Genomic DNA, 15,347 nt, shown 5'->3' with positions numbered 1-15,347 from the left:
CTGTCGGACCCTAGATCGGCCATTTTAGGTTCCGCACTGAACTCTCGCTGTTACATTCTACTTGCTGTCTCAACGGAACCCTCGCGCCTGCTGGCCGAGATCAGCCAGCAATCTTTGATACGATGCAGAAAGACGGCAGGATTGCGGTTCCAAGTGCTGAAGGTGCACGTGGATCTGAGCCAAAAAGCTAATTTGTATCATATATGGCCTTCTTTTCTATGGCTCAGGAAGTGGAGTACCTGATGTGGAGCCGAACGATAGAACCATGTCTTCGGTGACGATCCCTCGTGGCTCGGACGATCCCAGCCGATCGTCAGCGATTGGTAGCGAGTCTCAGTCTTTAGCCAAGGAAAACCTACGGACACATCTCATACATGAAGCAGGGGAACGTGGCAAACGATTCAACCAACTGCCTATCATTGGCCTGCCTGCGGCAAAACCCAAAATATACGTTGAACCTAATTTTTGCCAGTCCAATCCAATATAGCACTCTGGGGTCTCAGTTCTGTTCCCTGGAATCGCAATGCATCCTGAGCCAAGCACAATTCGGCTGTAAGTCTATAATATGGGGTATTTCGGCCGAAGCTGAGTTTACTCGGAAATCCACATACCAAGTGGCGCGCTTACGGAATACTATCCAGAGATAAGACGCCATTATTGTATAGTTGTTGCGCATGTGAGAATTCCTAACTAGAGTCTGGTAACGAGCTCCTTAAGACGTTTGTGATCCAACTATCATATTCATCCGCTAAGTATTCATCCACTAAGTTAAGCAAGCCAAATGGAATTTATACTTTTCCGTTTGCTTCCTTTCAAAACGGTCTTCCCAATCGCAAGCTTCCACTAGAGTGTAGTACACTATTAAAGCTTTGACGACCACTCAAGTCTGCAAAAGGGAACAAGGCATGCAGATGCCGCAGAGGATCTCCGTCAACATGTGGGACAGCAAGAAAGACTTGATCATCAAACTTTACGAAAAGGATGAATGGCCGGTGAAACAGGTCATCAAGAAGATCCGGTCACACAATTTTAACCCAAGGTGAGGCGGTTCTAGATGAGCTGGCGTGACGATTGCTCGGACTGACGGGCCCTCGGTCACCAGTGAAAGTCAACTGCGGAGTCGATTGAAGAAATGGCGTGTGACCAAGTCATCCCGTCGCCAGGGCCGGGGAAAAGGAGTCGACAGGAGTGCCAATCATACGACAGAAGCGTCGTCAGAGGATCACTCCGGGAGTGAGTCGACACAGTCAAAAGCAACACCAGACCAGAATATGTCCAGAGAGGAACTGAAACCTAGTCACGCGCCACGTACAGCGCCAGTTAAGATCCCTCATCCCTGCGGCCCTTCTTATCCTGAAGTATTTTCAACCTGCCGCCCTTTTGAGCTTCCTCATAACACTTTCCCCGTATCTTCCGCGTAAGTCTTCCTCCCCTGGCACTTCCTGACCGGTGGTATGGCCTCAGGTCAAGCAGTGACTGACACATCCGACTCGCATGCACCACTAGGAACTCTATCGCTGATCACTACACACCATATGGGAAGGCTCCAATGATAGAACCGGATTCATTCCAGTCATTCCAGTGGATGGCGGATTCATCGCACTGGCTTCCGCTTGAGAACCGAACACAATCCTTTGCGGCACCCCTTCAGGCTCCCGTGCCGTTCAGCCCCCCCATGTATCAACAAATGCCGGTTATACCTCGCCATATTCGATCAGACTGGCATCTGACTCCAGAATGTCTGCCCGACAACCCAGTATCTGGACTGTACTTTATGGGGTACCCTGCCTGGTAAGCAAAAGCTGTAGGATGTGGCGCCATTGGAATCTCTGACAGGCTTTAGGCAATAACGCTTCCCTGCTACTAATACATGCCTTTCTTTTATGCCGTCTATGAGTTCATGGATTATCATGTATACATATTTGCTGCCTCCGTGGCTTTTCTAACACAACGTTTGGTGGACATTACCACAGCTGGACTTCACATAAATTGCTGTCTAGTCTGTAATGACCCTTACCAACGCCTAATTTCGCGCACTTGAATACTTGTACAATAAGAAACCATAACATCATACAATTACTGGACTCAGTCGCTTTGTTTATTTTGCTTTTCAACCCAGGCGTTGTTTACTAAGGTCAGAAGCTGCTGTACTAGCCAACGTTGCTCCATCCTGCAATGAGCGACCCGGTCGAAATAGCTGTTCGAAAGTGTCAATAATTGCATTTTTACTTTCTTTTCTTTTCTTTTTTTTTTTTCCAAAGCAACGAATCCTGTACGGCATCCCTTGTTGATTCAGGAAAGGAGTGGGAGAAATCCTGCCTGTTGCTATCATTGGTACGGCATAGCTTTGAGTACCAGGTTCGTATGAATGCGAATGTGAAGGCACTAAATTCCAGGTGCCGCCGCAAGGCGAGGAGATAGGCCGGGGTGTAGGTCATCATCTCCAGGGAGAAGAAGTCAATTTTACATACAGTGTAGTAGTTTTGGTCTACCGTACGCGTTGCGACAGCAATGATCGGCTTTTAAATGTTTTGCTATATTTAAGTGTTTTGGCTGGTTTGAGGCATCTACGAACATGTAACTACTATATCAACATCATATGAAAAAGCAAGGTACCGTACAATGATTCAACAAGATTCAAAGGACTATAACGAAAAAAAAAACCTCTGGGCTGGAGACCTATCATATCAGCCCTTACTGGGTGGATAACAGGCACCAATATTTCGAGTAATGGTACAACCCCTGTGGCTTGTGCGGCTTTTCAGGATGAAAGTGATCAGAGGAAGGCGAATGGAAATGTAACCACTCAAAGGAAAACCGCCACAGCTACTGTAACTTCGATCGTGTGTCCTCTAAGCACAGGATCTGCGGAGAAATAGTACTATATTGCTTGGTCGACTCCCTTGAAGCGTGGAAGGAACAGGTTAGTCTCGGGAAGATGATATGTGCCTTTGCAAAAGGTTCACTATACGGCCGCAACGTGTGTATGTAGTCAAGTGCCATAAGGCTCATCTCAGAGACCTAACAGTGTTTTCTACTGTCAAACTTCGTCGGCAAATAAATATATAGCCCCTGCTCGGAAGTCGAATAATTTGTAATTGACGAATCATCTCCAATAACTGGGTCGAGTTCTTTTGCAGAGAGCCTCAAAGCTGCTGTACGTGTTGAAATACAAGAGTTGACAGCTACATGATCTACTTCGTATATTAGTACTTAGACATGGCCCTTGCTATCCCAGAAACATTTATGGGATCTTGCTGTAGGCCTCTTCCACCCCCACCTGGAAATTAGATGTACATATATCCCTGCTCGTGTCATTAATTTGATTACACTTAATAGGATTGTGAGCGTGTAGTGCTTTTCTCGAGCGTGTCTTAAAGTTGGACGCTTACTGTCCTTGAAAAATAAACACAAATTGCCTCATTTTGTAAGAAAAAGCCAGTTGCACCATACTACAACACGCTGTCGTTACTCGGCCAAAGACACCATTGATTCGAAAGATCTGGCTTCAAGGTTGTTGTTTCTAGACAAAAGATATATTGGAATTCAATAGGTACCTTGCGAGCACACTACTGGTTAAATATGTGCAGGCAAATATGTATTTGAGCAGTACAAGGTATCAAGTAATCACAGTTGCCACAAACAAACCAGGGGATATCGACGAGCGGCGCAGATCAGTTGATTGAGGGATGCAGAAATGGTTCAGCCACATGGAAGGCATATTCTTCCACTCTGTCAGAGCGCGTCCTACATGAATATTTTTCATAGGCCACAACTACAGTAAAGTTTTCACCGGTATTGCTTGTCCTAGACCATTTATCTCTCGAGATCTGTTTCTAGAATGGTAACAGAATGAATTCGGAACTGAGTTTGTTAGGTTCTAGGCGTTAATCGGAGTGCGTGGAACCTTAAGATTCCAATAGGGCTCGATTACACTTTCCCAAGATTGGGTTATCATTGAGTCTTCGTTCAACGCCTCGAATAACGCCATAGAGTCGAGGGTAGTCTACACTGCGACCTATGACGACTTAAGAGGCAAGATCAGACCAGACACGCTAGAAATCCATCCAATGGTTGGGGTGCTTTTCCAGTATAGGCTTGGTGAGATCTGCGCAGTGATGAAACAAGCTTGAATCTTATTGCTCGAGGCTCCACCACCCGACTTTCCTTGGAAGCTCGCTATCATTGCCAAATCCAGACATATGGACTCCTATGCTTTGTGTTCTACTAACATCAGAGGCCACAAACTTAGTCTTGAAACTAGGGCATATCTCTGTACTATCAATGGCGTGCTTATTTCGCGGGATTCCCTCCCTATAATCCTACAGAGATGTTGGTGCTAAAGTGCGCTATTCGAAAACTTTGACAAGAAAGAATATAATTTAGACCCGAAAACGGTGTTAGAGCACTGTCGTGTGCAGAGCGAAGTTTATCATGCCTTTGAGAGAGGCGGCTCCGAGACCAATATTCCTTAAAAATTGGCTTTATGGTACCGAGATTCTAGAAGATAGCACTCGTCTTCTAAAGACCGTTCTTGAATAAATTATAATAATAATGATCTTTAACTGCTCAGAATGACTATTCAGCGTTCCCTTAGCAACCATACCTCTGCTTCTATCCTTGGGTATGTCTGGTCTTTGCTCTGCTTCACTCCCTCGCCGGGACAGGCGTTCCCCTCACGAACATCTTTATCAGGCTGGCAGAGGCGCTACTATCCTTCCTCCTATAGATATTAGCAATAATGCACCGTCCAGACATTACGCTACTCGCTGCACCGGGGGCCTCGCAATAGAGAAGAGGTTAAGTCATAACCAACTAAGCCTCAAGCTTCCAAGTATCAAGGACTTAGGCCTTCTCAACTATGTCGAGGACTACGTACACGAACAAGTGAAGATGTACCCCGGCCAGGGCAGCATCCATCTGCACAGGCGCAAGCAAAGATGCACCCCATTATCCGCCGAGTTACTAGTCGGAGACGTGAACCCTGGCAAAGCTTCTTTAATGCCAGACAAGAATATTGCTTGTCAAGGATCTGAATCCGGGGTGTCCCTCAGCATTGTACGGGACGGGTGTGCTATTTCCAAGATGACCCAGGGCTGGGCAAAAGAGGAGATTACACAACTACGGCGAATCGTTCGATTCTATTGTTACTACCGAGATACGAATTGCATCCGGGTTGGCATATCGCCAGTCTCAGTGCACCAGGAAACAGCAAGTTCCATATGTGTTAGTTGTATATACTGGCATTCCCGAGGTGATTATTTCATCACAAGTGTGGATATCATACGGCTGCTTCAGTACCTTCTACAAAGATCCATCCCCCCAACCGAGAGGAGCCGGATCCGTCAAAATTTGAAAACAATACGTTCCCGTGTGGTCTCAAGGCATGAGCAAGAAACCAGCCAGCTTGCAGAAACTATCGAGGCTTTTGAATATCCGAAAGCTATTGGAGCTCCCAAGGCTATAAAGATATTCCACTGGAAAGATCTGGAGTTTGCGCTGACACGGATTTGCAAAAACTACTCTGTGAGACCTCACTTTTTCATGATGCATGGAATGGACAAGCTATTGGTCTCAACCCCCTCTTAGTTATTCGTGTTAAATGCAGCTTTTTATTTCGATAGTACCTTTGCCAGTATCGACTCGATCGCACTTCCTTCACTACTGAGTCCGCGTCCTTCGTAGCCTTGGCATTTGGGAGATGCAAACCCCCTGTTCTCTACCCATTCCATCTCAGCTTTTCTGGGACGTGGCCGTTAACTACAGAGACATGAAGTGGCGATGAGCCAGTGACCGACAAATTTGACTAGCTACCCCTAGGAGGCATACTCTGTGTATTAGCTAGAATGCAGTTGCAAATACTATTATTTGATTGGCTTTCAGTTGATATACTGTAACGGACTGTGCTTCAAGACCTGGCTGGGCAGTTTGTTCTACTGGTCGATTGTGAGCATCTTGTTATGGAGTTGTGAGGCTGTAAACGTAGCTTATTATCGTATTGCTCTATATATTCCTCGTTTAGAAACCATTCAAGGCCTGTAAATCAGGCCTGAATGGAACTGGCTTTCCTCATACGCTTTCTAGTCATAAGAACTACAACAAAGGAAATTGCATTAGGAGTATGAAAATCTAACTGTGACGATAGTATATGAATAGATTGCATGCCAGAGAACACTATTGAACAGTATGTAGGTGTTCTTATAGCGGGCATAGGTCCTGAGAGTTATACTCAGCAAGCTCAGTGCTGGCCAAGTGCTCATTTCAATACCATTTGCAGCTTACTTCAACCCGCATGTAGATGTACATCAGAATGAATTCATTGACATACATTTAACAACCTTGACCTCACAAACTAAGTGTGTGAAGTATTTCGGACAGGAGTACCGTTTTCTTGAAAATCCCAAAGGCCAAAAAATGGTCTAACGATATTCAAAGATTAGGTTAAGAGTCGGTCCCGCAAGCGGTATTGCATGTCGGGCCCGAGTCCCAAATTTTGCCACCAGTCACACCTGTGGCTTTGCCCTTACTATCCAGAAGAAAAGTGGAAACCCTACCTCAGGATACATGTAATGCTCGGAGTCACTCAACGGCGATTGTCCAGATCAAGAAATGACATAGTCTTCGGAAGTAAATCAAAACAACCCCACACCAGGTAGAACCAAAAGAGACATACGAATTGTTATGGCTGAGTACGCCCGGGAGAACTCTGCCAGCACAGTAAAGAGGGACATTGGCTAGGAACAGCAATAGCATTCAGAGCATTCTGGCATTTGTTTTGATTGGCGTGAATTCTGGACCCGCTGTCTAAGAATCTGGCTTCCAAGCCGTATTGATGTAGAATACTGACCAAGGCGGCTGGCAGGTCGCACCATCGAAAGAGCCTGACACTCTTACGAACTTTGAGTACTTCTGGATTTCGGAACTCAAAGATCCATTGAGCAAATTGGCAGGTTTCTGGATCGTACTTTGAGACTACCCAGGGGTGGAGTCGCTGCAGATTCTGGCGGATTCGATTTTTCTCGATTGTCGGAATGCTCTTCTGCAGAAGGACTTCCAGAAGACGTATAATGTCCGTGCTGGTGATAAAGAATTGATTTGTGGACGGCCAGTATATGCAGCTGATACAACCTACGTTGTATGACTGTCCAGTGTTAAATACCGGTTCGGCGCAGATATTGATATGGTTTGGGCCACGATGCTGATTGCGAAATTTTACAATTCGCCGTCTGCAAGAGGTCTCTTCTTTTGTCCAGCCAGTTGTCAGGTTGATAACTGAGAACCCTTGTTTTTTCAAAGATATTAGGTGCCTCATTGATGCCAAAGGGGCCACTGCACATGGCCCCAGTCCCTGATGAAAATCGATGGGTTCGCTCTCGTCAACCTGCATTAAGCCCCCAGCAGCTTTAGCGAGGGGATTGTGCGACGGTTTCCTTCCAGTGTCATGGTTATATGCGAAGATCTGTGTCGCCAGACATGAGCCTTGGTCTCCATATACTCGATATTCATGTGGCTTTGCCGTCTCCCGCAATGCACAGTCCTCGTCAGGAATGCAAAATCCGATTGGCTCAATTGCTGCTATGTCTGGCGATAGTTGTTCTGCCTGGGAGAGCGTCCTATACTCCTTGTCTTGTTGCGGCTGGACTTCTTCACTAATGTCTTCCACGCCAGACACTTCTGTTTGGTAGGTGAATAATCCCACGTAAACAGCTGTTTGTGCACTGGCTGCAGACTGACTAGGTTTGAACCATAGCGGAACACGGATAACAGTACCCTGTGGCATATGCTGAGAAGGAGCATAGGCACTCAACATGTACTTGTGCATGGAGCCTGTGAAACCCAGATATGAAAAGATACATTCCGCCCATACGTCGCCAAAGCCCAGTCTCCCTTCGGTTGCGACGTCTGGCAGCACAGAAGTGGCTTGGATACAGACAGACACCAGGGTTCCCTGAGATCCGTGATCAGGGAAGAAATAAGCAACCCCTGGCTGCAACATCACTTTTTGCACCAGGCGGGGTGTTAAGGATCGGTCACCACTATCCTCACTTTCGAGCCTGGGCATGTTATGTCAGTGTGGTGCAAGATCCAGGTGATTCTACAAGTACCGTACCCTGTTGATTTATCCAGCAAAATCCTGGCATGAGTTTATCTCTAAGCCTTTCGCACCTGTCAAAAAAGTATGTGCTGCTTTTGTAAAGATGAGTACGACCCGGTTGGTGGAAGCAATGCAGAGACATGGGAGCAGTTGGTATGTCACCTAGCGTGCAGCCCCATTCCTATATCAATAATAGGATCCACATTATGCGTTGCTAGCACATTACCATTGTAGTCCAGTAAATAACTTTTCACCCAGCCCCATTATTCACGAATCTTCCAGTAAAATCGGTAATGGATCCATGCTGTTATCCACTGAAAAGTTAGCCCACCTTGAATCTGAAGCAAGTGCCATAGCCAGTTTGCAAGGCTGAGAGATTCAGCCCGGTGAACTCCTTATTTATTAGCGGGACCGATGTCGGGCAGGATTGGTACAGCGCTGAAGTGAATTTGACCAAGTGGTATTCGAGGGTTTCATCGCAAGGCTGTTCCACCACGGATACCTCCCATGAAATCTTCTAACGACTTATCTTAGGCCCAAGCTTGTACTTTAGCTTTGTTATTCGTTGACACCAAGAAAAGACGGAAAGGTTTTACAATCGATAGGTCTTTTTACCCTTGTTTGGTCATTATTTTTTTTCCATATTTTCTAATTTATTCTACATTTAGTTCTTGGAGATATTATCATGCTATCCTCACAATTGGAATATAATTCCGTTGGGCTCATCCGCAAGGCTACTGCGCTAGATGAGTGGGTTGTTGTTTTATTGTGATGGTTAGTGGGCTGGAGTAATGGTTTCCAGCTAAGAAACGACTACTATTTAAGAGAAGCTTTCAAAAAAGCCTCAACGGCCAACTTCATAGTAGTATCTCTTATGTCTCCCGTGGCCATTGCATGATGTTAAAGACAGCTTGGGTCCTGATTACCGGCGTACCATGCTAGACGTTTCTCTTCGACTGGATCTGGTAGAATAAAGTAAAGTAGGTCTCGGCGTAGAGCGATTAAGGTTTTTGTTTTTCATAGATCCATAGATAAACATTGTAACAAAAAACATGGCTAGTGGTACGTCCTGTTGACTGCTTTTCAATGGATAAATGCCACGCTCATGAACAGGAGAGGACAATTCTTTTCAAATGGAGCTCGGGTCTGCTAGAAGGTCTCACGGAGCTTGACCAGCGACATGGTCGCATACACGTGTACTCTAGTATATTAACATTAGCAAACATGGACTAGTATCTGCGGATAATGCGTATCCTGGAAGGATATGAAGATATCCGAATTAGGTCACCCCCAAACCCGCCGGAACAGCCGAACCGTTTAAATATAGTGGACGACATTCAGCACTTCGTCTGGTGGGCCTGGCTACAATGTAGCCTTACCGAAAATGAAAACATAGGCAACACTAGAGGTTGGTAGATCGGCGGCCACCATCCAAGTAGAGTCCAGTTCCAGGAGTAGGGTACGTATGGTGTGGAGCATGAGAACTCGCTTTAAGATTAGAGCCCTGATTGGGAACAAAGTTGATAAGATCCCGGGTGGCGATGAATCTATTTCAGTGGGGAATTATGGTAATATGATTCACGTTGTAGAATACCATGGTAATGTTAATGTCATGAAGTAGTTCTATGTTACTTGTGATTGCTGCCAATTAATATAGTATACTACGTTGGGCTACAGGTGGTCGCAACAACCTCATTCTAAGAACTGATGTAAATACAACGCTGGATATAACATGCATTAGCCAACTTCTCTGCATCTTCCCCCGCATCCACAGTAGCCCTCATCAAGCGGTTCCATGACCAAGTAATTCAACCCGAAGATTAAGAATCGTACTCCAATTTACAGACTGTATAGACTTTCTCTGCTGATCGGGGGTTCTTGCCACCGTCACAAGCTTCAGATCTCAAACCTGAAGTCTGTTTTCTTTCTGGTCCCGAAGGCTCTGGTTTCTAGTTGAGAATTGAGAAATTTTGAGTGAAATTCAAAACGCCCCGCAATCTTCTAACACCCTGTTGGCTCCGTCCCTTGGTGGAGTCTTGCAAACAGACTTTTACCTTGGGGACGGCAGAGGACTCACAGCATCCTGAAAAACGGATCAACTGCCAAGCATAACGCAAACACCCTAGCCGTTAGCAATGCCAATGTGCTCTTTTTGCTCGTCTTGATTTCCTTCTTTAGCAAGCCCAGCTGAACACTCATCCGTAGTTTCGCCGCCTACATACAGCTACTTATGAGTAGAATAATGTAATTTTCTTCTTGATGTTAGAAGTACACAATACCAACCGCAGGAGGGACGACATCCAGGTAAGTTGTTCTACACGTATTGCCAAAGTTAAAAGCTTCCTGCGGTGTATTCAACACTGCTCCTTCTACGCCAATGGTCCAGGTAGAAAAAAAGGAGGTGGAGGATCAGAGGACAGGTCATACAGTCTTGATTGGTTTTTGCTAGTCTGAGAAGACATTGGGTGCCGATGAAAATCATAGCACAGAATCCCGAGGAAGAACATATGCATACGGCTGTAAAGAAGAGCACTCTGCCGATACTCACTCCAAGACGAACCCATTGCTTCCCTTGAACCAGATTGAACCTGGTATGTCTTACTCCGTTATATGCACGGTTTGTTGTGGAGGCTGGCCAAATAAGCCGGGCTGGCATTGGAACCGACCGCTTTACGAGCGCTGAGTGCATTGAAGCACACTGATCGTTGGAATAAAGTAATAGGCATTACATGGCCCGGCTGGCTGCCAACTTGTGAGCTATAACTAACATGATATAGTCGACCCTGACAGGTCAAACCCTACTCGATATCGATTTGAGCGCCCTTTAGAAACAATCATGTCTACCTGTGCCGACATTGACAGGACCTACGTAATCAGGTAGCGAGAACAAAGGCCTTACGGGCCTGAGCCTTGCAAATATGGTCAGCCACCGTTGGATACAAGTCAAATGGAAAATTTGAACGAGTAGAATGTCTGGGTAGCCTGAAAATAGCTCGTGTTGAACGTCGAAGGAAGATTAGGAATAGCTCAATCTACCTATATGACCATTCCAATAAAGGTGTTCCTGACCTAATATGGCAATCTCTAATGTACAGCATATAAGTGGGCCAGCGAGTTACTACATGTAGCCTGCTAAGGCAGGTACGATAACCCTAATCGATAGCCTTGGACAATATCATACTTGTGCCTTAGACCGGAGTCAAATCCGGGGAGGGGTTAGGGCAAATGAATTACACAAACCCTCGTTATTGAGGCGATTTCGAGGTAGGTTTTGTGGGATCTCCGATCAAGTCTAGTGATGATCAAGCACGAATGTTTTGAAGAACGAAAACCAAACCATACGCGATCAGCCAGCCTCTTACCGCCCAAGATATGCAGCTGAGAACTAAACTATAATCCTCAATCTGCCAGGTCAAACATGATTTTGGACGTACGATCTGAATACACGCAAGCCTTACTTCCGCACCACCAGAGAGTGAAGGCTAAAACGCCACCAAGCGGACGTCAAACGGTGCTAATGAAAGTAACGTACAATAGGGCCCGTGCTCTGCCCGGCCCGGTAAACTGTAGGGCTGCAGCCGGTGAACCGGTAGAGCGGTGCCCTCCCCAAAAAATAGGTTAGACCAGGTTAGGCTCAAATAGACCTTATTTTGGAGAAAACCTAAACCGCTGAATGTACAAACTAACCCACCCCTACCGTACAATTTATTCCTAAACCGGTTTCACCACCTTTATACCCTTAATTGTGCTTGAAACGCTAACCACAATCCAGTAACGTCTTCTCATATGCACGATGAATCTTCACCTGATCCGGTAGACGGATGGTCATCCCTTGTCTTTCCCTACCATGGTCACGTGTTTCAGAAGCAATCGAAATGCAGAAAGATAATAAAACCAGTTTTGGAAGCAAGTATGTACCTTCCGGATGCCTGGACAATGGTAGTTAATCTAAGCCTACAGAGCTTTGATAACCTTCACGCTCTAGATTTAGTGGAGCATTTTAACCGCTCTTGGATTAGAGTCACAATACTATGAAATGATTATCGGCGAGATTGTCTAAAGCTGCACGACTAGATCAACCGCTCCGTTTTGTCACACGTACTCTCAATTTCACATAGCTGTTAGGCGTAATAATAGAAAGAAGCGTCCTAGAGCATACAAGGCTATCTAAATGCTCAGCTTCGCTAGACGTCTTGGAGTAATCAGTAATGCGAGGATCGGGTAAGTCAATTCCCACAGGTTGTAACACCTCCCTATGTTTCTAAACCAATTAACGAATACACTTTCGATGGGCACGTTTTAGCTATAATTAGTTTATCCATTGTTGAATGGTGCCAGCACATCGTTCTTGCTCTCTGGGGCGTATGTTGCTTCGGTGCTGATCCACATGGAATGGCTTTGGTGTAGCATCAAGGCCTACCAAGGTCAGAATGCCTTGCAACTACATAAAATACAAATACACCGAAGCCATTTTCTACACGAAACGGTTGAAGGAGCCCCTCCAGATATCTCCTTCAAGCTATAACAAATTGATATAGCAATCGACGTTTTCTATCTCAATATACGAGATCAAGATCTGCGCTCACTGACAGTCCAACTTCTGTGACAATACCGCAAGATCGTTACCCAAATATCTATGGATATTAATATAGCTGCGGTTTCCAACTTCTAAAAAAGAATGAGCAGTGGAATTGAGGCTGGGAACTTCATCAATAGTCTAGCTCTTCAAGATGGTACTCCTATCCCGCGTCTTTATATCTGCCCTCACTGCAACCTGGCGGTCTGTCTCTGCCCATACCTAGAGAGCTGCGATACAGCCAAATGCCGACATGGGCATAATCAGTGTTAAGCTGAACTAACTTAGCAACACCACCGTTATAGCAAATATCGCAAATACGGAAAATCGGGATTTGCGTGTTGTAAAGGCTGTAGACATCTTGGATAATCGACCGACTCGCAAAGTCAATGTCTACCGCGGCAGTAGGATATCTGTTATATAGAGACATTTATGCTTGTTTGAATGCTGACTAGCCTGGACTACAGGTACTCTAATGAATTTCCAAAGAATTAACGTACCCTACGTGGCTTCCCATTTGATGCCGCTAGGCTTCTTGCACTACACGCCTATGAAACGATTGAGACTATATTTGACGTGGCCGGACTGTACAGTCAGTCATCTAGCAGCAAGTTCAACGTTGTAGCGTAAAGCGCATTGGAATATGCAGCATCCAACATGACGGACTCCTTTTCCCGGGCCTCATACAAGTCCAAAACTCTCAGCATTAATGTCCCCAAGTCAGAGGAGAAGTCCCTTCTTCAGAAGCGTGCCAAGTTAGGTGGCTGCAGTGGCGATAAAGCCCAAACAGTAAAGGACAGCATCGTATGCGCCGCAAAAATTGCAAGTGCCGGTGCGGATAGCGCTAAGAAGCCCTCGGATCTCTCCAGGACGTTTTTCAAGACAGACGAAAAATCTGCCCTGAAGCAGGTCTCAAGCCGCTTAGAAGTCATTGCAGAGGAAGCCAAAGCTGTAGCCTCAGGAACGTTTACTACCGCACACCATCGCCATCGTGTGCTGATGGATCGACCGCCTACTCTCAATATGATTGTATTGGCGGCAGCAGTACTCCAACCAATGTCAGAGTCTATAGCTGTTCTGCTTTTTGGTCGGTTCCTAAGGTTACTACTACATGATGGAATCTTGATCAAGCCGCTATCGCTATACATGAATATTTACATGAAATGTGGGCCAATCCTGGAGGTGGTGAACGAGAGACGTATGGATATGCTTCAATTACAAAACTGAGCTCTGAAGCCGCATTGTCCAGGAGAATCGAGAAGCTCGAGTCGGCGACCAAGGCTTAGGTCCGGGATGTACATTTGTAGCGGACCGGAACACCTGCATGTTATCGACTCTAATCGGGGCTTTGAAAGATCGCAGTCCATCACACGCGAGCACTTCCAAGGCGTCCTGCAACGCGTCTCGGGCACTGATGTCGTCGTCGAGGCGCTTCATCAGACTTCGTCATTCACCGATTGCTCGAAGCAAGCCACGGAATATCGCAGAGGACGAATTCTACTGGCCGGTGATAGGGCCCACATCCAACCCCCATTAGGCGCGCAAGGACTGAGTACCGGGATCGGCGATGCGATGAATCTTGGCTGGAAGCCAGCAGCGACGGTCAAGGGGCAGGCCTCCCCGCGGCTACTCGACACCTATCACCAAGAGCGGCATCCAGAGGATGCTGAGGTGCTCGACTGGACTCGTGCTCAGGAGGTCATATTACGCCCGGATTCTCATGGCCGGGCCGTTGCCAATATCATCTAGGACATGATCCATACCGAAGAAGGAACCTCTTATTTCGCCAATCGAGTATGGGGAATTTCTCAGCGCCATGACCTAGGTGACTCCCACCCCTTGTCGGTTGCAGTGCCCCGGATTTCAACTTTGATGACGGGCTGCGACTGGACAGGAAATTAAAGAACGGACGTTTTTTGGTTGTCGACTTCGAGAACAGCTCGTCCCTTGCAAGCTTTGTACAGTCCGTGCGCCCCATAGTCGACTACTGTGGGTCTAATGCAAAGGAGACTCTGGGACTCCGGGCATTGGTGGTGCGTCCAGTTGGGATTGTTGTATGGGTGCTCGAAGGTGAGAGATTTGGCAGGGTTGGAAGCTGCAATATCCCGTTGGTTGAGGCTTAAGTAGTAGAAGTAATATCAAAGTAATCTGCATCATAGGATGATTTGAGTAGATCAATCAATGAATGATGAAGTATACTCCTCTTTTCTCTCCTCTTCGAATCCTTGCTGACAGGAGAGAGAAGAAAATGACATTCATTCACTTAAACCCCAATGATGACAAGTGTTTCACTCTGTTCAAGTCCCTTACTCTTTTAGCTATATTCAATTTTCATAGTAATTTCTTCTGATGTTTTAGAACCTTGGAAGTTAGAATGAAATCCTTACATATTATATATAGCCGTGGGGTGCAACCCTAACATGGATATATATATATCATGAGTGTTACTACCTTCTACTCAACGATATAATAGGATTCAAACCCACAAAAAGAGTTTAAAAGAACTAGAAAAACCACGATAAGCCTCACACACCATTCATGAATTATTTAATTAATTTACTAATATTTTAGAACGGTCTTTTGAAGTGCCAGGAAGCGATATGACTAATGGAGGTTCAACCCACGTTCGCGGAAAGTAAACAAAGTGAAGCTTATGGACATGCCTACTGCAATCAC

At 45.9% G+C, this 15,347-nt stretch overlaps 3 protein-coding genes across 3 annotated transcripts; 2 read left to right on the top strand and 1 right to left on the bottom strand.

Moving 5' to 3' along the window:
- The first annotated feature begins 813 nt into the window (after window positions 1-813).
- BDW43DRAFT_146787 (Clr5 domain-containing protein) lies at window positions 814-1,551 on the top strand. Its single transcript, XM_032038383.1, has 2 exons — window positions 814-1,039; window positions 1,103-1,551. The coding sequence occupies exons 1-2, from the start codon at window positions 906-908 to the stop codon at window positions 1,419-1,421; spliced, it is 453 nt and encodes a 150-aa protein (XP_031897754.1). The 5' UTR covers window positions 814-905; the 3' UTR covers window positions 1,422-1,551.
- A 5,128-nt stretch (window positions 1,552-6,679) lies between these two features.
- Window positions 6,680-8,062, bottom strand: BDW43DRAFT_313487 (uncharacterized protein; the record flags this gene model as incomplete). Its single annotated transcript, XM_032047622.1, has 1 exon — window positions 6,680-8,062. One exon carries the CDS (start codon window positions 8,060-8,062, stop codon window positions 6,680-6,682), a length of 1,383 nt encoding a protein of 460 aa, XP_031897753.1.
- Window positions 8,063-13,328: 5,266 nt separating this feature from the next.
- On the top strand, window positions 13,329-14,420 carry BDW43DRAFT_313486 (FAD binding domain-containing protein; the record flags this gene model as incomplete). Its single annotated transcript, XM_032047621.1, has 2 exons — window positions 13,329-13,869; window positions 13,921-14,420. The coding sequence occupies 2 exons, from the start codon at window positions 13,329-13,331 to the stop codon at window positions 14,418-14,420; spliced, it is 1,041 nt and encodes a 346-aa protein (XP_031897752.1).
- Between the last annotated feature and the right edge of the window lie 927 nt (window positions 14,421-15,347).

The sequence above is a fragment of the Aspergillus alliaceus genome (genome assembly GCF_009176365.1).
Source record: "Aspergillus alliaceus strain CBS 536.65 unplaced genomic scaffold BDW43scaffold_38, whole genome shotgun sequence".
Taxonomy (NCBI): Eukaryota; Fungi; Ascomycota; class Eurotiomycetes; order Eurotiales; family Aspergillaceae; genus Aspergillus; species Aspergillus alliaceus.
The sequence above is the reverse complement of the archived record's forward strand: the minus strand, read 5'-3'. Positions and strand labels throughout refer to the sequence as shown.

What these genes read in the sequence shown, in the direction of transcription:
- BDW43DRAFT_146787 (XM_032038383.1), top strand. Translation starts at nt 906, where the DNA reads ATGCAGATGCCGCAGAGGATCTCCGTCAACATGTGGGACAGCAAGAAA. An exon ending in TCACACAATTTTAACCCAAG is followed by an intron (nt 1,040 to 1,102) that starts GTGAGGCGGTTC and finishes CTCGGTCACCAG; the next exon opens with TGAAAGTCAACTGCGGAGTC.